At 45.5% G+C, this 17,540-nt stretch overlaps 1 protein-coding gene across 2 annotated transcripts in view; it reads left to right on the forward strand.

The window, feature by feature from the left end:
* The window catches only part of LOC119174124 (fatty-acid amide hydrolase 2-A), a 76,655-nt gene that overhangs the window by 38,805 nt on the left and 20,310 nt on the right, over positions 1 to 17,540 (forward strand). For both annotated transcript variants that reach the window (XM_037424933.2, XM_075896193.1), the window contains exons 3-4: positions 9,479 to 9,713; positions 15,588 to 15,797. In XM_037424933.2, coding sequence (XP_037280830.2) covers positions 9,479 to 9,713; positions 15,588 to 15,797 — 445 coding nt within the window. The remainder of the gene's footprint in view (positions 1 to 9,478; positions 9,714 to 15,587; positions 15,798 to 17,540) is intronic.

Here is a 17,540-nt window from a genome sequence, read left to right on the forward strand (position 1 = left end):
GCGTTACAAAGACAATACTGCATCATTCTTTTCGTGACGGAGAGCCGTCGGACGCGCTGAAATGCGCATGCGTCCATGCAACACAGCGCAGCGTGCGCCTGCGAGTATAATTATGGCAAAACTGGCGCCTGGCACCGGCGTGAAGTGGCGAAATGAACGCCGGCGAGCACGCGCCCCACGTCACGTCGAAATGTATTGGCGCCTTGACTGTGGTACGTAGTATGTGCTCACATGACATGCATCTCATGATTATCATGTTTACATACCTCACATACCTTCGTCATCCTTTGATGTCACGTAATACAAAATTTGGCATATATGGAGCTAGCGAAACGGCCACGAGCGCATCATGAGTGTGGCATCTAGTCATTTCGTTACATGATCCGCAGCTCATGTTTATCATGTTTGCACAAGTATCATACTTTTGTCCTCTATTCACGTCCCGTAATACCAAATTTGATATAAGTGAAGCTAGCAAAACGACCGCCAGCGCATCATGAGCGTGGCATGTACTCATAATGCTACATGGCACGCATCTCATGATTTTCATGTTAGGGTGCAATTATATTATACCATACCAGTTTTGCAACATGTCATGTGAACGAAACCACCACAAGAGCTGCAGGACCAAGAAGCGTAAATCATTACATTCATGATATACATATGATGATTTTCATGTTATGACTATCCAAATATGTTCTTCAGACAGTCATGTTTTGCCATACTGAGTTTGGTATCGATATCATAGATAGATAGATAGATAGATAGATAGATAGATAGATAGATAGATAGATAGATTGATAGATAGATATATAGATAGATAGATAGATAGATAGATAGATAGATAGATAGATAGATAGATAGATAGATAGATAGATAGATAGATAGATAGATAGATAGATAGATAGATAGATAGATAGATTACGCTCAAAGTTGCCAAAGTTTGTTAAAAAATGCTTCGCATTTAAAAACCCAGGGAAAGTGTAGAGACTCTTCGATTTAACGTATGCTTGCATGCAGGCCACGGACTGACGGCGGGAAGACTCCACGAGTATGATACTTTTAGGGCTTTCACAATACTATCCATTCAAAGTCAGTGTGCAACAGGGATGATAGTTCAGAAGAGGGTGACAGAAAATAGCGTAAGTTACGACGGAAAATCTGTATGCAGATGACCCTATACTTCCATTGTGTGAACGGAATAAACTACCGCAATTGCTGTCGAGTTTTAGCCTTGCAATTTAGCCGTGTGTGTTGTCACCTCTTTTATTCAAAACTCAAGCCACCTCAACGTGACGTCTGAACCCGGCCCCCGACATGCCTTTTTTCTAAACTTTTCTCAAGTGCATGTTATTTTCTAGTTCTCGGCAGCTATATTTCTGTTGCAAACATTCGGCTTCACATTGCGCTTCAATTACCGAACGCCCACACTAGTGACATCCTGCGCTGGGAAGCACGGCTGTAGCACACCAGAGCCGCAAATGTAAACACACGGTTCTGTCAGGTACACACATTTGATTTGCACGAAAAACAAATGGCAGCATATCCACGGAGTGAATGATGGACAGTGGGGCGAAGCATTCGTTCGTTCATTCGTTCTTGCTTCCATCCGTCCATGCGTCCCTCTGTGTGACCGTCCATGCGTCCATCCGCTCGTCAGTGCGTGCGTCTGTTCGTGCGTCCGTCCCTGCGTTCGTCCATGCATCCGCCCTTGCGTCCGTTCATGCGTCCATCCATGCATCTGTTAGGGTGTCCGTTCGTCCATCTACTCAACACTCCAAGTACCACCATCTCGCATCTTTTCATCATATATTCCCCATATAGAAGCACCGCCATCTAGCGGACATTCCATAAACTAAACGATAGGTGGCACACGCACACTTTCTTACGGCTTGCGCTTCGGGTCTACTTCCCACTTTTAACCACTTCGAGTTCATGGAATGTACTAGTTCACTGTACTCATGGCACTGCGGCCCATCGCTCGCTAAACCTTTCTAAAACTGACGAGGTCACACCCAACGAGTATAACGTAGCAGGCCTTGCTTGTCAGATAGTGCTCAATGTACATGCGAATGGCTGCTAATTGGGAATAAAAGACAGGAGCATTCGGCTTTTAGCTTACGCGCACGCCACGAACTTTTTATTGTTCAACAAAGCAGAGGAGAAATCTCCCACCGGCACCAACTTGCAGGTCAAAATGTAACACTTGTTGTGCACCACGACTACGACTGCGACTACGAGGGACGAACGGGTGCCGCTTAAAGGAGCTTCGCCCCCTAAAAAAATCACAGCATATACAAGGAGTGAATAATGATTAGCGACGCGATGCGTATGCCTGTGCGTTCGACCATCTGTCCGCTCATCTAGCTGCCTGCCAGCCCGTCTCTCCACGCGTCCACCCATCCATCCGTCTGGTTGCCAGTCCACCGTTGTAGGCCCGTGTGCTCAGATTTGAGCGCACGTTAAAGAACCCCAGGTGGTCAAAATTCATAATCATATGGAGGTTTTGGAACGTTAAACCCCACATATCAAGCATTACGTCCGTTATCTAGCAAAACACTCCAAGTACCGCTATCCGGCGGACATTCCAAGGACTAAACGAGAGGTGGCTACATACCACTACGATGACTACTACTGCTACTTACTACTACTACTGCCGCTAATGCTACTACTACATACATCGCGGACGTACGACCCACGTCTTGAGGAGCTTCGCCCCTGAAATCACAGCATTTCTACGGAGCGGACGATGATGAGTGGGCCGAAGCGTCCATCCGTATTTCTGTTTATCTATCCGTCCATGCTTGCACCCGTCTGTCCGTACTTCCGGTCGTCCGTTCTTCGGACCGTTCATCCGTGCACCTGTCTGTTCCTTCGTTCATCCGTGTGGCCGTCTGTCTGTCTGTCTGTCTGTCTGTCTGTCTGTCTGTCTGTCTGTCTGTCTGTCTGTCTGTCTGTCTGTGTCTCCGTCTATCACTTTCTGTCCATATGTCCGTCCATCCATTCGCCGTCAGTACGTCTCTGTGTCTCTCTCTGTCCGTCCATCTGTCTGCACGGCTGTTCGTATGTCCGTCCGTCCGTCTAGTGGACACTCCAAGTCTTGACTACTCGCATCTTTTCATCGTATATTCGTCATATACAAGTGCCACCACCCAGCCAACATTCCGAAAACTAAACGAGACGAGGCTACCTAATACTACTGTTACACGACATAGGCAACGGAAGAGCATCATAGACGACGAATACGATGAAAGCGACCGTGCTCGTGTTGTTGCTGCTGTTCTTTCATCTTGTCTGCAGCTGCCTCTGACTCTCCCTGTATATTTTGTAAATATATTTATTTCATTCATTCTCGGACCACCGTGACATTTAGTGGGGGTGCGGGGTACAATACGATAAAACGGAGTTCCGCAATGGCCGACGTCTGGATTTTTCCATCATGGCAAACCAGGCATCGGCTCCCGCCGAGGCGACTACAACAACAATTGTTGTCCTTCCGCAGCTAAACTATCCTGGCACGTTCTGTGGCACGGATGATGTCGACATCGAAGAATGGTTGCCGTTGTACGAACGTACAAGTAAGAATTACCGCTGGGATTAAACTCTTATGTTAGCCAATATCCTGTTCTACTTAAAAGGAACAGCAAAAGTGTGGTTCGAGAACCACGAAGATGAAATTGGAAGCTAGGATGCGTGCAAAAAAAAAGATGCGCGCCCTTTTCGGCAAGTCTGTGGGTAGAAAGGCAGCGGTCAAGAAGGAGATGGCATCTCGAGCGCAAACGTCATCAGAGTCCTACGTGACTTACATACAGGACGTGCTTGCCCTTTGCTGAAAAGCGGACAATATGGAAGAAACCCAAAAAGTAGCACACATATTGAAAGGCATTGCAGATGATGCATTCAACGTTCTCACATGCAAGGACTGCAACATGGTCTATTCTATCATCAAGGAGTGCCAGCGTTTTGAGGCCACAAAAAGTCGACGTATCGCCCATAATTTCACTTGACTACCAAGCACAGCTGCAACCTGGTTGTGCGAAGACAGGCCTGCGCTACAGACGCTGTTAACTGCAGAGCATGTGACCAAGATCATCAGACATGAACTTGAAGCTCTGTCTCCTGCGTCCACGTGTTCCAATGCCTGTGACTCTAGCCCTCAGATGGTGCCACTGGTACATGCCTTTGTGCGACAAGAGCGTTTCAATGCTGGACTGGCCTCCGAGTTTCGTATGCCCAAAGCAAACACCTTCCGGCGCGCCCTCGCAATATGTCACGAGTGTGAGAGAATGAATGAAATAAATATATTTACAAAATATACAGGGAGAGTCGGAGGCAGCTGCAGCCAAGATGGAAGGACAGCAGCAACAACAACACGAGCACGGTCGCTTTCATTGCCTTCGTCATATATGATGCTCTTTCGTTGCCGATGTCGTGTAACATAAAACCCCCCTCTGCTAGCAGCGCCGTCTCGGCGCCTAAAGGAGAGTAGGATCATAAGCGGATATGTGCGGTTTCAGGTGGGTCACGTGGACGACGTCAGTAGCGGGTGTGGACGACGATGACTCACTGTTCAAGGGAGCTCGTATGTGACATCGGTAAGCCGGCGCAAAACTTTATAAGGCCCCGAGTAGTGAGACAGGAGCTTCGAAGAGAGGTCAAGGTGGACGATTGGGCGAGTTGGTGATTCATGATCGACGTATGTGACTGCGCGGTAGTAAACACGGACGACAAGAAGATACAAGGACAAGCGCAGGCTGATACAAGAAGATACAAGAAGATACAAGGACAAGGCTGCGCTTGTCCTTGTATCTTCTTGTCGTCCGTGTTTACTACCGCGCAGTCACATACGTTGGTTCGAAGAGAGGCCAACGTGGCGGTATGGTGTCCAGAGGACCAATGAACCTGGAGAGTAGGAGACTCCTCTGTGATGGCTATTGTAGCGGGCCTTCTGAGAGAGCTGTGAGCCAAGAAGACGTTCCAGTGCGATTTAGCGGGCCACTTGAGCTCGAGTAGTGGCATGCCGAGCGTACTCTGTGACCGTTTGCGTAGTTGATGGGAGAAGAGTCTCGAAGGGTAACGCTGAGTGGCGGCCGAGCAATAAATAGAATGGGGAGAAGCCAACGGTGTCGCGGCGAGACGAATTGTACGTGAATGTCACATAAGGCAAAGTACTATCCCAATCAAGGTGATCTTTGGAAACGTACATGGAGAGCATTGTTGTCAATGTTTGATTTAGCGCTCGGTAAGACCATTTGTTTATGGGCGATAGGCCGTAGTGAGCTTGTGAGGCGTCGAACACGAGCGAAGGATGTCACTTACTACTTTTGAAAGAAATGAGCGACTACGATCAGTCAGCAGCTGTTGAGGAGCGCCATGGTGAAGAATTACGTCATGAAGCAAGAAGTCCGCAACGTCTGTGGCACAGCTTGTCGTTAGCGCTCGTGCGATAGCGTATCTTGTGGTGTAATCAGTGGCTACGGCTATCCTCTTGTTTCCAGTGAGAGAAGTAGGAAATGGTCCAAAGAGATAGAGACCGACGTGGTAGAAGGGAACGGTGGGTATGTCAATTGGTTAGAGCGGACCAGCTGGTGGCAAGGTGGAAATTTTGGAGCGCTGGAAGGACTCACATGCAGCAACGTATCGGCGCACAGCGCGGTAAAGACCTGGCCAGAAGAATCTACGCCGCACGCGGTCGTACGTGCGCGTGACCCTGAGATGTCGCGCGGTTGGGGCGTGGTGAAGCTGTTCAAGTACAGCGGAACGAAATGCCGCAGGAACTACGAGTAGTAGCTCTGGTCCTTCCGGGTTGGTGTTGCGTCGGTAAAGAATGCCATTGCGTAGAACGAACAAGTGTAGCGACGGGTCTACGTGGGGCAAGCGTAGACTCTGCATGATAGACCACAAGTGGACATCGCTGAGCTGTTCCTTGCGTATGTCGGTAAAAGCCGGCATGGCAAAGACACAAAGGTCAGAATCATGTGCTGAAAGGTAAGGTGGGTCCACGGGGTGACGGGATAGACAGTCGGCATCCTGGTGCATCAGGCCTAATTTGTATGCCACGTCGAAGCTGTATTCTTGTAGTTTCAAGGCCCAACGGCCAAGTCGTCCGTTTGGATCTTTAAGGGACGACAGCCAGCACAAGGCATGGGGATCTGTAATTACCGAAAAGGTGCGGCCAAACAAGTATGGTCAACATTTTACGACTGCCCAGACTAGTGCAAGGCACTCACGCTTTGTAATCGAAAACTTGCTCTCCGAAGGAGAAACGAGGCGACTGGCATAAGCAATGACGCGATCTTGTCCTCGTTGCCGCTGGGCGAGAACAGCACCAATTCCATGTCCGCTTGCATCGGTACGAACTTCAGTATGGGCTGATGGGTCGAAATTGGCCAAGATGAGTGGGGAAGTAAGTAATGTTGTAAGGGTGCTGAAGGCAGTTGCTTGGTCAGTACCCCAATAGAAAGGCATGTCCTTCTTCAGTAGCTCCGTAAGTGGTCGGGCAATGTCAGCAAAATTTTTCGCGAAACGTCGAAAGTAAGAACAAAGGCCGATAAATCTCCGTACATCTTTCGCAGAACGTGGTATAGGAAAATCTTTGACAATTCGAATTTTGTCAGGATCAGGTTGCACGCATCGAGCACTGACAAAGTGGCCCAACACAGTGATTTCCCGACGGCCAAAACGACATTTGGAAGTGTTGAGCTGAAGTCCTGCTGTCCGGAAAACCTCACGAACAGCCGTTAGGCGGCTAAGGTGGCTTTCGATTGTAGGTGAAAATACGACGACGTCATCGAGATAGCACAGGCACGTGGTCCATATGTATCCACGCAGGAGACAGTCCATCATACTTTCAAATGTAGCTGGCGCATTACACAATCCGAATGGCATAACCTTGAACTGAAAAAGTCCATCCGGTGTGATGAATGCGGTTTTCTCACGGTCTCGATGATCGACAGAAATCTGCCAGTATCCTGATCGCAAGTCGATAGATGAAAAGTAGGCAGACCCATGTAGGCATGTCGAGAGCATCGTCAATCCGCGGCAGTGGATACACGTCCTTACGTGTTACTTTGTTTAAGTGACGGTAGTCTACGCAGAAGCGCCAGCTCCCATCCTTCTTCTTGACTAGCAAGACTGGCGATGCCCATGGACTGCAGGAAGGTTCGATGGCGTCTTTTGTGAGCATTTCTTCAACTTCGTGCTGGATAACTTGTCGCTCAGCATTAGACACGCGATAAGGACGTTGTCGGATGGGGCTTGCGTATCCAGTGTTACTCCTATGAGTTACAAAGGATGTCTAACCCAAAGGGTGGTAATAAAAATCAAAGATGCTGCGGTAGGATTTCAGCAGGCGCCGGATGTCAGCTGTCTGTGCTGGAAGAAGTTCCGGAGCGATCATCTTGTCGATGGTGACATCCGCTGTGCTCTTCGAGGATGAGAACGGAGCAGAGGACGAAGAAGATTCGGCAACGAACGCCATAATGGCAGTATCTATAGAATAAACTTTTGCCGAAGTCATACCATCAGGGATAACTTGAGCGCACCATCTGAAGCTTAGGATCGAAAGAGATGCTGTATTTCCCGTGACTGTCAAAAGTGTCTGAGGCACGGCAACATTTTTGGCGAGCAGAACGTCAGAAATAGGTGTCAACATGTAGTCAGCAACGGGAACAGGAGGGACAGATCTCAGGTTCACTGAAGTAAGTGCTTGAGGTGCTAGGCGAACGTGATCTGCAGAACACAGACGTGGTTGAGCTGGTGTTCGGTCGTCATGGTAACACGGTAAATCAAGTTGAAGCATGCCAGTTCCACAATAAGTAAGGGCAGAGTGGGCGGATAAAAGTCTATGCCGAGGATGAGTTCATGGGAACATTTCCCCAGCACAGCAAATAGCACTCTCGTGGAGCGCTCAGCCACACTTATACGCGCGGAGCACATTCCAAGCACGGGAAACGTGCCGCCGTCGGCGACCTGGATGAGTGGCACTGTGGGTGGCGTTAAATTTTTCCTAAGGCTGCAACGAAGTTCTGAATTCATCACTGATATGTGAGCCCCTTTGTGCACAAGTGCAACAACGGGTGTGTCGTGTACTTCAGCGTCAATAAGGTTGCGTCGAGTTGGCAACATGGTCAGAAGATTTGGCGGGCAAGTGGTCGATTCAGCACTACTACTACTACATACATACATTGGGAACGCACGACTCACGGCTTGAGGAGCTTCACCCCTTAAAAGATATAGCCCTCGCGGAATTTAGCCTATCTCCCCTAGTGGGCGAGCGTCATTCAAATGAGGTCCTCATCATCATTCCGCTTAATACAGGATGACGCATGCCTGCTCGCTGGTGACAGTCCTAAAAATGCACCAACTAGACTAAACAAAAGCTTTACTTCTCTCATGTTCGTATTAATGAATGCATATAATGTTGAGAGCGCTACTTCACCTAGTACAGCCCGCCTGCCAATGGAGCTTGTTGCGTTTTCTCAGGCGCATACATTTGCAATCGTGTTTAAGTGAAGGCCCTCTTAGACGTGAAGCTCCTTAGCTGAAGCTATGTCCGCTGTCGTTCCTCGATGACAGGACGGTACGCTGATGACAATAAAGAACAAGCGTGTTGCAGACCACACGTTCTCTTTCCGCGATCACGGCACAGCACATGCTAGGCACAAACTCACTAAATGTCATGACTGACGACCATCACGATGACGACGAAACAACCATTATGCCACTGCGTCATTCATTATTACGCTGATAAGCGAGGTGCCGCTACACATATGTAACGTACTCTGTGCACTTTGTGCTTTGGCTAATGACGATCAAGGTTAGACAACACATGCTCTTTCGGTTGTGAATGGAACACACACGTGAACAAGCTCTCACCTGCAATACTGCAGCGGCAAGAAAACGGCGGCAAGCCGCTCTGGAGGCGGCGAGGGCTCACGCAGCTGCAGCGAAATGGCATCATCGGCAAACCGACTCGTACTTGAGCGCTCGCGAAGCTGCAGCGAGACTCCCCTAGTCTCCACCGAGGCAGTTTTGCAGAATACATCGACATAGCAATGCGAGACTGTAATAAAAACTACAAGAGCAACCCCTTCATACTGGCTGGTGACTTCAATGTAGATATTATGAACAACGAATGGCTTGTGTAGCATGTGACATCACGAGAACCTTTGAGATGCATTTCGAATGATCGCCCGAAAGATAACCCGGAGCTACGTTCACTCATCTATGCTTGCTGTAATTGTATGACTACATGGATTGAAAAACTGATATATGAGTAACCAAATTAAAAATCGATCTATCTATCAATCAATCAATCAATCTATCTATCTATCTATCTATCTATCTATCTATCTATCTATCTATCTGTCCATCGGTTCTAAGTAATATTCTATAAGGCACATGGCACAGTTCACCGCTGCTCCAAATTTCAAAGGTTTTTTTTTTCTTCTCATCCCAATCTCTTGTGACGACGCAGGTTAGCAGCGAAGCAGTGGTTGGCGCCTTCTGCGCGCGCATCGGTGCCATCGAGCCCCAGTTGGGTGCCGTCGTAGACGAACGCATGAGCGAGGCGCTGGACGAGGCGCGCCGAGTGGACAAGCTGGTCAGGGACTCGGTTGCTCAGCGCGGCATCAAGGGATCGGAGGCTCTGCTGGCGAGCAAGCCACTGCTGGGAGTTCCCTTCACTGCAAAAGACCTGTTGGCCGTCAAAGGCAACCGAATCATTTTTCTCGTCAAGGGGTGTATACAGCTAACATAAAGTAAAGCTTTAGAAGAAATCAAAGAGAAGAGACTACATTAATATAATACAAACTGTGCTTTAGGGCTTTAGAGTGTATTAAAAATAGAAATACAAAAGAAATTGTCTGGTACTAGAGAATGCTGCAGGGTGTTTAGTATGTACTCCGTGAGCGTTGTGAAAAAAATGCAGGGTGTCTGAACCAGCCGTCTTACACGGGGTCATTCTAAAGGGCGTTTCGTTTCCTTTTATATGACAAGCTTGTCTGGTGAAGTGAATAGAGCATACGGTTTCATGAATATAGTCGTTAGCGTCGGCTTTCGTTGCAACAAAAGTGTTTGAGCTCAACCTATAGCTATGGCTTTCCCGCATAAATCACATGCGCACACACGAAAAAATGGATAACCCTTAGACAGGCATGCTAACCGGCACGCACATCGGTATGAACTGACACAAAAAGAGCGCTTGGGATATTCAGACGGCACATTTGATATTTATAAAATGAAAGACCAACATCAAAGCTTAAAGATACACGTGGTTGCCCTAGCAAGCGCCAACTCAACAAGGATGCCACCGAGCAGAAGCGAAATGCCGTCATCCGCCCATCCAATGCTGAGCGACCTATGCTTTGGTGATCGAACCAGAGAGTAGAACCTCAACTTGGATGAACCGAGAAACGCTTGACATCACCTCTAAAAGCTCAGCAGACCGGACTTGTTAAACAGATCGACGACAGGTCATTGAACTTAGTGAATTCAAACTTGTATCTCTTTGAAGCCTCCCTGAGAGTTCTGAGGCGAGCTCACAGAGGTGAGTTCTGCGCCGAGATGTCTAATAATAAGAGCACTAATACAGACAATTTGCTACTGCAATATAAAGTTGAGGTCACAAGTGCACAGCGACTGCTTCCACACCATGTTTTGAAGCTGAAATTGCTATTTCTAAGATCACGCGGGGTCAGCATGACTTAATCAAACCGCCATTCATACAATCCACAAGATTGAGGCATTCATTCGAAAACGGTTCCGAAGTGTGCCATGGCTACACTTGAATAATTACTTTAGGAAATGAGGTGACACAGAACGACGATGAAGTGGTAGCTGTCTTGAACACTTTCCGCCAAAACTTAAATCACATTACCCTTCTTGAAATCTCCTTGTCCATCGTCTTTTCTTTTTTGCCCGATAGGTTTTATTTCAAATATGCCTTACATGCAGGCTACCACTAAAATATAATGTAACGACGTCAACAAGGTCTACATCACGGTTCTCTTCTGAATGACCCGACAGCCGAAGCAATGGCAGAGATCCATGCTACCAGAAATGGCTACATCAATTCAATGAAAATTCGCTAGAAGACTTTCGGGAATGCCAGGGTCACCGACGCGAAGCATGATGAGAATCAACATATCTTCATACCGTGAAGTCTTTTACCTATCTCGTTTGATTTCGATGGCAGTACAATTTGATACACGTGAATGTAAGACCCCGTGTGGGTCACGGAAGTAAGGTCCCTTCCTGCACCGCATAGCGTGGCGAATATTCCGTGAAAGCAATCGCGCATGATGCTATTGATAGCTGTCATATGCACTTAAGGCAAATAGTGATTGTAGCGTACATGAAACAGTGGTAGAGGCCTTTTGCACTATTTTTGCATCAAAGTGGATGTCAGCGGAAAACGAAAATGGCTCATTAGCAGGGTCTAGCAGATAAACTCTGATTGTAGGATGCGGTCGCGAAAATCGACCAACTTCAGCAACAGCTGCACTGAAGAGCACGGCCATTAGAACGTGTGTTTCATTCGAAACATCGTGCAGCGTTAGCTTGCCTTCTGCTTGAAAAACGGGAGATCTTCTCGTAACTGCTCACGGCACCTGTTTCGCGCATACTGCCAATGAACAATTTGATCAGGACTTCCACCACAAGGTCAGTTGCGCACAAGGCGCCAAAGTAATCGTTCACCTATGTCATATAACAGATGACCACGGAGAGTTTCAGTTTATCCAAAGTAGTTCTTCACTATGGTTTATTTGCTGCTGGAGTATATTTTAATTGTTATTATTATTATCATATTATTATTATTATTATTATTATTATTATTATTATTATTATTATTATTATTATTATTATTATTATTATTATTATTATTATTATTATTATTATTATTATTATTATTATTATTATTATTATTATTATAAACACACGACATGGTTGTGAGAGACGCCGTAGTGGAGGGCGTCTTTAACGTGCACCCAAATCTAAGCACATGGGTCAAAAGCATCTTCGCTTCTCACTTGAATGTAACATTCAACAGAAGTCTGCCTGGTTGGGTATGAAACTGGAAGATGATTTAGACTCCAACCAAAACTTTTCATTTGGAGTCTAAATCATCTCCCATCTTCGCTTCCATCGAAAATGCGGCTGCCGCGGCCGGGATCCGACCCTGCTATCTACAGAAGAGCAGCCGAGGGCCTTATCCACTAGACCTCCGAGGCGGGTCTTGGTACGCAAGTAAGCGGCCAAACACACTGCGATCTTGACTTTGACATTCTCCCTAGGACTTCCACAACCATCACTTCTCCTGCGTTCAAGGCATTCCTAATGCCTGCAGCGAACATATTTCATTTTCTAGCGTGTAACAAGCTGGCGCAATTGACAAGGAACTCCATGTACATATAGCAAAATTGAAACACATACGTGAGCACGTCATCCAATAAACTTTATACCTCCGTAGAAATAATCCACTTACTGTGCTAAGACAATGCGAAAATTATTTCTTGACATGATGTAGGTCACGCCGTCCTCACTTGTTCTCACCCCGAGCTAGGGCTGTTCGTCACATTCCTTGCAATGCCCTGAAGCTACACTGCACACCGAAATTCGCATATGAGCCGCATCTTGGTGATAGCGTCCGAAGTTCCGCTTTTTTGTTTTTGCAGATCGTACGCGGCAACGTTAGGTACGATCGTTATTCACGCATATTATTCCCTTAATTCGAAGCTTAAATTCCAGTGGAATTTACTTATGTGTGTGCGTCTTAAGCAATCATTATTTCAAGGTCACTGCGCGACGAAGAATAGACTTTTCACAGTTAGGAATTTTTATGGGGCTTGAAACGAATGGACTCTATAAAAACCCTGGAAATTTGCGAGTATTTTCCGATGACTTCTCCGGAAGCGATAAAAGTGTGTCCACTTTAATGTTATATACACAGTCAAAGCTGACTATATTCAACTTGATCACGTCAAGTTACTTAACTTCAATTATTCATTTATTTCATTATTCTTTACACCAAAGCATTTTTTCAACATCACCGTGTTTTAACGCCAATTCGTAAGAAAGTACATGGCAAAAATGAAGAAGATCAGCCAGAACAATTGCTATATTAATTATGAGGATGAGCAAAACGCCCTAAAAAGCTGGCTTTGCATCATAAGACCGCTTCGTTCACGGAAGAGGACTTTCCTATCAGTATTCGGGTGAGCAAGTCGTGGGATTTGAACGGTGCCAAAGGGAGCGAGTAGAAACTATACCACTTGGCTTCACATGCTTTCTCGCATAACTCCTCAGCTTCGCGCAACAATGGAGTCCATTCGCGGAACAGTCGCGCCTGCCAGCCAGCTGTGCGGAGTCACCGTTTACTTATTGTAGTTAAAAATGTTCATCTTCCCACACATGGAGTGCCTTCCTCGCTTTTTTTCTCTGCGAATATTCATGGGGTTCTTTTCAATTCTATCCGTGATGAATGCAATCAAATATTGAGAAAGCAGTATCACATCACCATGGCCTAAATCATGCAAAGAAGCACGCTGAGTGTCCTACTCGAAGACAAGCCCGCCACTAGGAACAGACAGAATAGCGGCTCCAGGCACCCGACGAGTACGTACATATGCGTATGAAGACGTTCAGGGGTTAGTGACATGGGTATTGTATTTTCTTGTGTATGAGCCTTCGTTGCATATAAATTCGCGCCTTTAAAGTAAAGCCGCAATAAACTGCCAGTTAAAAAAACATGAGTTTTTTGGTCATGAAGGCGTCCTTTTTTTTATTTATCGTGAAAAATTTCCGTGAAGCGAGATTTCGCACCTGAATCCCCACAAGAAATGGAAGCAGTTTTTCAAAAGTTGTGCATGAAGTGATTCGACATATCGAACTCTCGTTTTTTAGTGACTTCAACGTCTCCGAGTTTGGCTGTAACTGTTGAATGCTACTCGCTGATGCGCTTGCTTATCCTGGAAAGCTACAACAACAAGCAATAGACTTTGTAGTCGTATCATAAAACCCTAAAAAATACCCGACGATTCCTTTGAACTTGATTAGAATACGCTGCCTGGTAGTACGCAGTCGAGAATTCCGTGAACATACGTGAGTCAAATATTACAGTGCCGAATGTGGTAGCGAATGTATAATTATGTGCTAACGCCCGCTAGAATTCACTCTTTTTTCACTCGACACACTATTACATAGAAAAGCTCAATTTCAACAAAGACGTATTAACAATGTCTTTGGCTGATTTCAGTATTCGTGTGCTGCATAGTTAGTCTACGCTACGGTGGTCATCACGTGCCTGCACCGTGTTCTGTAGTGCTACGTTAGTGGATCATAAAACTACGCAAGAGCGCTCGCCATCCCAGCGGAATGGGAGTCGATGCGCTTTAACACAAAAACAGAATACGCAGCTGATAATCCTGATGTGCACTGCCAAGGCTTTATGCCTCTCCGGCTATCACCCTCCACCACCACGTGTAGCTTTCAGCTCACTCCTTGAAACGAAAGGAGAGGGAATGTGCTTAAACTGCACGATAAAAACTTAACTTCACTGATACTTCACACACACACACACACACACACACACACACACACACACACACACACACACACACACACACACACACACACACGCACACACACACACACACAACATTTATTACCAATTAAGTGGCAAAACAATTATCCGTAATAATATATAATTAAACGAATACGTACAATATATTGAGTACATCTTTAGGTGAATGAGGAACATTCTATGAGACCAACCTAAATGTGGTTGCTAGATGCTCGGCACGGGTATGCATAATGCATGGCCGAATAAACAATGACATAGTTAAGTCCTTCTGGAGGAATTTCATTTCATGCTACGTACTTCGTGTTGCATGTTCCAAGGCCTCGCAACGTAACTGAATGAAAGCTGGCAGCCTCCGAGTGGGTTGATGCTGATTCGCCACGTTCACCTTAACAAAGTCACAGAGTTTTGAAGGATACTACAAGATATATTGTCAAGTTGCGGAACCATTCCCACATTATAAGTCCTCCCAGGAAGGCGTTGTATGTCGAATATACAACTGGTCAGTAGAGATTAGATTGTTGTGGTCTCCCTTCCCTTTCCAGCGCTTGAGAACTAACGATCTCCTTCGCTAAAGCATGGTGCTTTTTTTCGGTCTTCATTGAATTCTAAAAGTAAAACTTACAAAGTGAAATTACACTTATCAACTTTCACATTGGCAACTGAGGCAACAACAGTGACCAATTATCCGAAGACGGCGACACATTCTAGGATTCCCCTCGCTGATGCAATTTGAGGTAAACTACGGGTGAACATGGGCCATCGCTTTAGGATCGTAGGTATTGCTGCCAGCAAGTCCTGCAGTGATGTATCAACGAATTACTACGATGAGTGAATTTCATTCCATGTTATGCACACTATCTGCACCACATGCGACAGCTGCCACGTATAAGGGTTTATTGAAGGTCATTTATTGGGTGACTCCATGCACCAGAAATAAGTTCTAAGCCAGATTTACGTTTAGGCACTGCTTCTGAGAACCATACATTGGCTCTTTTTTATGCAGGACTGGCCCTGGACGCGGGACTGTGCAGCCGCCGTGGGGCGCTGGCTGAGTGTGACTCGGATGCAGTGGCGGCTCTGCGAGTGGCGGGTGCCATCCCTCTTGCGGTAACCAACGTCTCCGAGATGGCCATGTGGTGGGAGTCCAACAACAGGCTCTACGGGCGCACGCGCAATCCCTACGACCTACGCAGGACACCAGGAGGTTCCAGCGGTAAGAAAATTGCAGACCCCTTGCTTGAGGAACGAAATACTTTAATGATTGGACTTGAAAAGCAGTTAAGAAAGCAGCAGGCATGAAAAAACTGGGCTGTTATTTAATGCTACTCCTGTAGTTTTCTTTTTCCTTGCACCTTCTTTGTTCGTGTCCATTTTCGCCTTTACAGCTTGTACCAGCTGGCTGAACCTTCTACCTCATTGAATATAGGAAGAGTGAAAGAGAAAACTTGAATCAAACAAGAGAATCAAACAGCGAAGGGATACCACGAATGTGTATTGATCTTCTTCACTGGACAGGCTAGAAAGGGGAGTGGGTGGGAGGTTTTTGCTAAGTTATATATCATAAGAGGCTCAAGCAAATCACAAGAATGTATGGCGCCATTATTGACCTTTTGGAGAGGTTCTGAACAGTCTAAAATGTTTTGGTTAAATACAACCTCCTGCAAGGACACGGTGAATAACTTTGGAGAGATCGTATATATATATATTATTATATAAATATATATATATATATATATATATATATATATATATATATATATATATATATGGTTAGAGCATTGAACGCGTTATTCGAAGGTCGTAGGTTCGATTCCTGCTCACGGCTGGTTATTTTTTGATCCACTTTTCTTTCTTCTTATTTACATTCCATTGGTTCTAATACCTTCCCCTGTATATTCCTTGGCATTACTGTCTGTTAGATCTCATTAATATTGGGTTGAAACACGTGAAAACGAGCCCTTAGGTATACACCTCTTTTCCTTATTTCATTGAACGAGGGTCTCGTTCTGGCAGACTTGGTGTGTTCAGGTTGTATAAGAGGGACGATTAATCAGCTGCCCGCTCATAATGATTTCACGTGCTACGTGACGCCAAACATGCGAATAAGAGTGTTTTCACATTCGTTGTTTGGCTTATAAATGGCGCTGACTAGCACTCCTACTTCTAAATTCACATATAAACCCAAAAAAGTAGATGGAGGGAAGTCCGCTGTGGTAGCTCAGTAGTTAGAGCATCGAACGTGTTATTTGAAGGTCGTAGGTTCGATTCTTGCTCACGGCTGGTTATTTTTTCATCCACTTTTCTTTCTTCTTTCTTCCTATTTACATTCCATTGGTTCTAATACCTTCCCCTGTACATTCCTTGGCATTACTGTCTGTTAGATTTCATTAACATTGTGTTAAAACACGGAAAAACGAGCCCTTAGGTATACACCTCTTTCCCTTATTATATTTATATATATATATATATATATATATATATATATATATATATATATATATATATATATATATAGATAGATATTTATATATATATATTATTTCTTTTACATTACTTCTAATTTTTATTTTACTCTGTTTTATGGGACTATTGTGGCTGTGGTATATATACCGCCACTATGGTGACCTGAAAGATGCAGGATTGATACCGGCCGCAGCGGTCTCATTTCGATGGAAGCAAAATGATAGAGAACCGTGTACAGTTTGATGTCGGTTCACCTTAAAGAACACCAGCTGGTCAAAATTTCCAGTTTTTTGTAGCGGGCCGCATAATCACATCACGGTCTTGGCATGTAAAAATGCAGAAATGTTTATGAATAACTCAAGTTTAATAAATAGGTAATGTACCACCAACGATTACAATGGTTTTATTTGGTATTGTTTCTTGTTTCGTTCAGTATTTTGATGAACGGTGTTAAGTTACCAGCAGATCTGTGAAATGAGTAACAGGCATCAGG

The sequence above is a fragment of the Rhipicephalus microplus genome, chromosome 5, assembly GCF_043290135.1.
Source record: "Rhipicephalus microplus isolate Deutch F79 chromosome 5, USDA_Rmic, whole genome shotgun sequence".
NCBI classification, from domain to species: Eukaryota; Metazoa; Arthropoda; class Arachnida; order Ixodida; family Ixodidae; genus Rhipicephalus; species Rhipicephalus microplus.